Consider the following 1,102-nt stretch of genomic DNA (forward strand, 5'->3'; position numbering starts at 1 on the left):
CGAGCTGGACGACACACGCGTCTCCCGCGAGGAGATCCTGGCGCAGGCCAAGGAGAACAAGAAGAAGCTCAAGAGCATGGAGGCCGAGATGATTCAGCTGCAGGAGGTGGGCAGGGCCCCCAGGGGCACTGGGCGGCTGCCCTCCAGTGGGCAGAGAACGCTCAGGCCCTTCTCCTGGCCTGGCCACCCACGTCACCAGGGCAGGGCTGGAAACAACCTGGCCAGACTCCAGGAGTGAGCTGGGCAGGGTCTGGGTGTTCAGAAGGACTCCCTCCGGGGTTGGCTCTTTATGGGGCAAGGCTCCCTCATGTGATTAAAGGGTATGGCCGACACTTTGGCACCGGGCCCTGGGGTCCTGGCATGAAGTGATAAACATCTCCTGCCATGAACCAACCGTACCCCCCGGCTGCCTTGTCCATCACACACATGCCAGGCACGTGCCATATCCCTGGGTCAAGGGTCTTCTGTGGTGGGATTATTTATCTTCAGAGCAGATCCCGGATCAAGGGTCTCCTGTGGTGGGATTATTTATCTTCAGAGCCGTAGCACCTGGCTTGATTCCTAGCACTTTGATGGAGGGAGGGTTTTGTAAATAAGTGTTGCTTAAACTATGACTCTGCAGGGAGGAGTCATCCGTGGGTGCCTGGGGGGTGTTGAGAAGAAGGGCTTCATGGAGGAGGCAACCTAATACAGGGTTTGATGGACAAGCGCCAGGGCTTGGGGAGGGTAGGGTGCAGTGCTGTAGAGCTGTACATGTGGCCAGGAGTAGAGGGCTGTGGCTGCCTGGAGGGTCACACTCTGGGTCCTCCCTGTAGGAACTGGCAGCTGCAGAGCGTGCCAAGCGCCAGGCCCAGCAGGAGCGGGATGAGCTGGCCGACAAGATCGCCAACAGCAGCGGCAAGGGGTAAGGCCGGTGGGCGGCAGAGGTGGGGGCAGGTGTGCCCGTCTGGGGTGGCCACCTCACCTCTGCCCATGCTCCCAGGGCTCTCGCACTGGAGGAGAAGCGGCGTCTGGAGGCCCGCATCGCCCAGCTGGAGGAGGAGCTGGAGGAGGAGCAGGGCAACACGGAGCTGGTCAACGACCGGCTCAAGAAGGCCAACCT

General features: G+C 61.1%; 1 protein-coding gene across 1 annotated transcript in view; it reads left to right on the forward strand.

Moving 5' to 3' along the window:
• Positions 1 to 1,102, forward strand: part of LOC114006471 (myosin-9-like) — a 36,943-nt gene that overhangs the window by 28,556 nt on the left and 7,285 nt on the right. Inside the window, exons 18-20 of the mRNA XM_027769031.1 lie at positions 5 to 106; positions 816 to 904; positions 983 to 1,102. Of these exons, the coding sequence (XP_027624832.1) occupies positions 5 to 106; positions 816 to 904; positions 983 to 1,102 (311 nt within the window). The remainder of the gene's footprint in view (positions 1 to 4; positions 107 to 815; positions 905 to 982) is intronic.

This window comes from Tupaia chinensis, unplaced genomic scaffold, assembly GCF_000334495.1.
Source record: "Tupaia chinensis unplaced genomic scaffold, TupChi_1.0 Scaffold148234_1, whole genome shotgun sequence".
Classification (NCBI taxonomy): domain Eukaryota; kingdom Metazoa; phylum Chordata; class Mammalia; order Scandentia; family Tupaiidae; genus Tupaia; species Tupaia belangeri.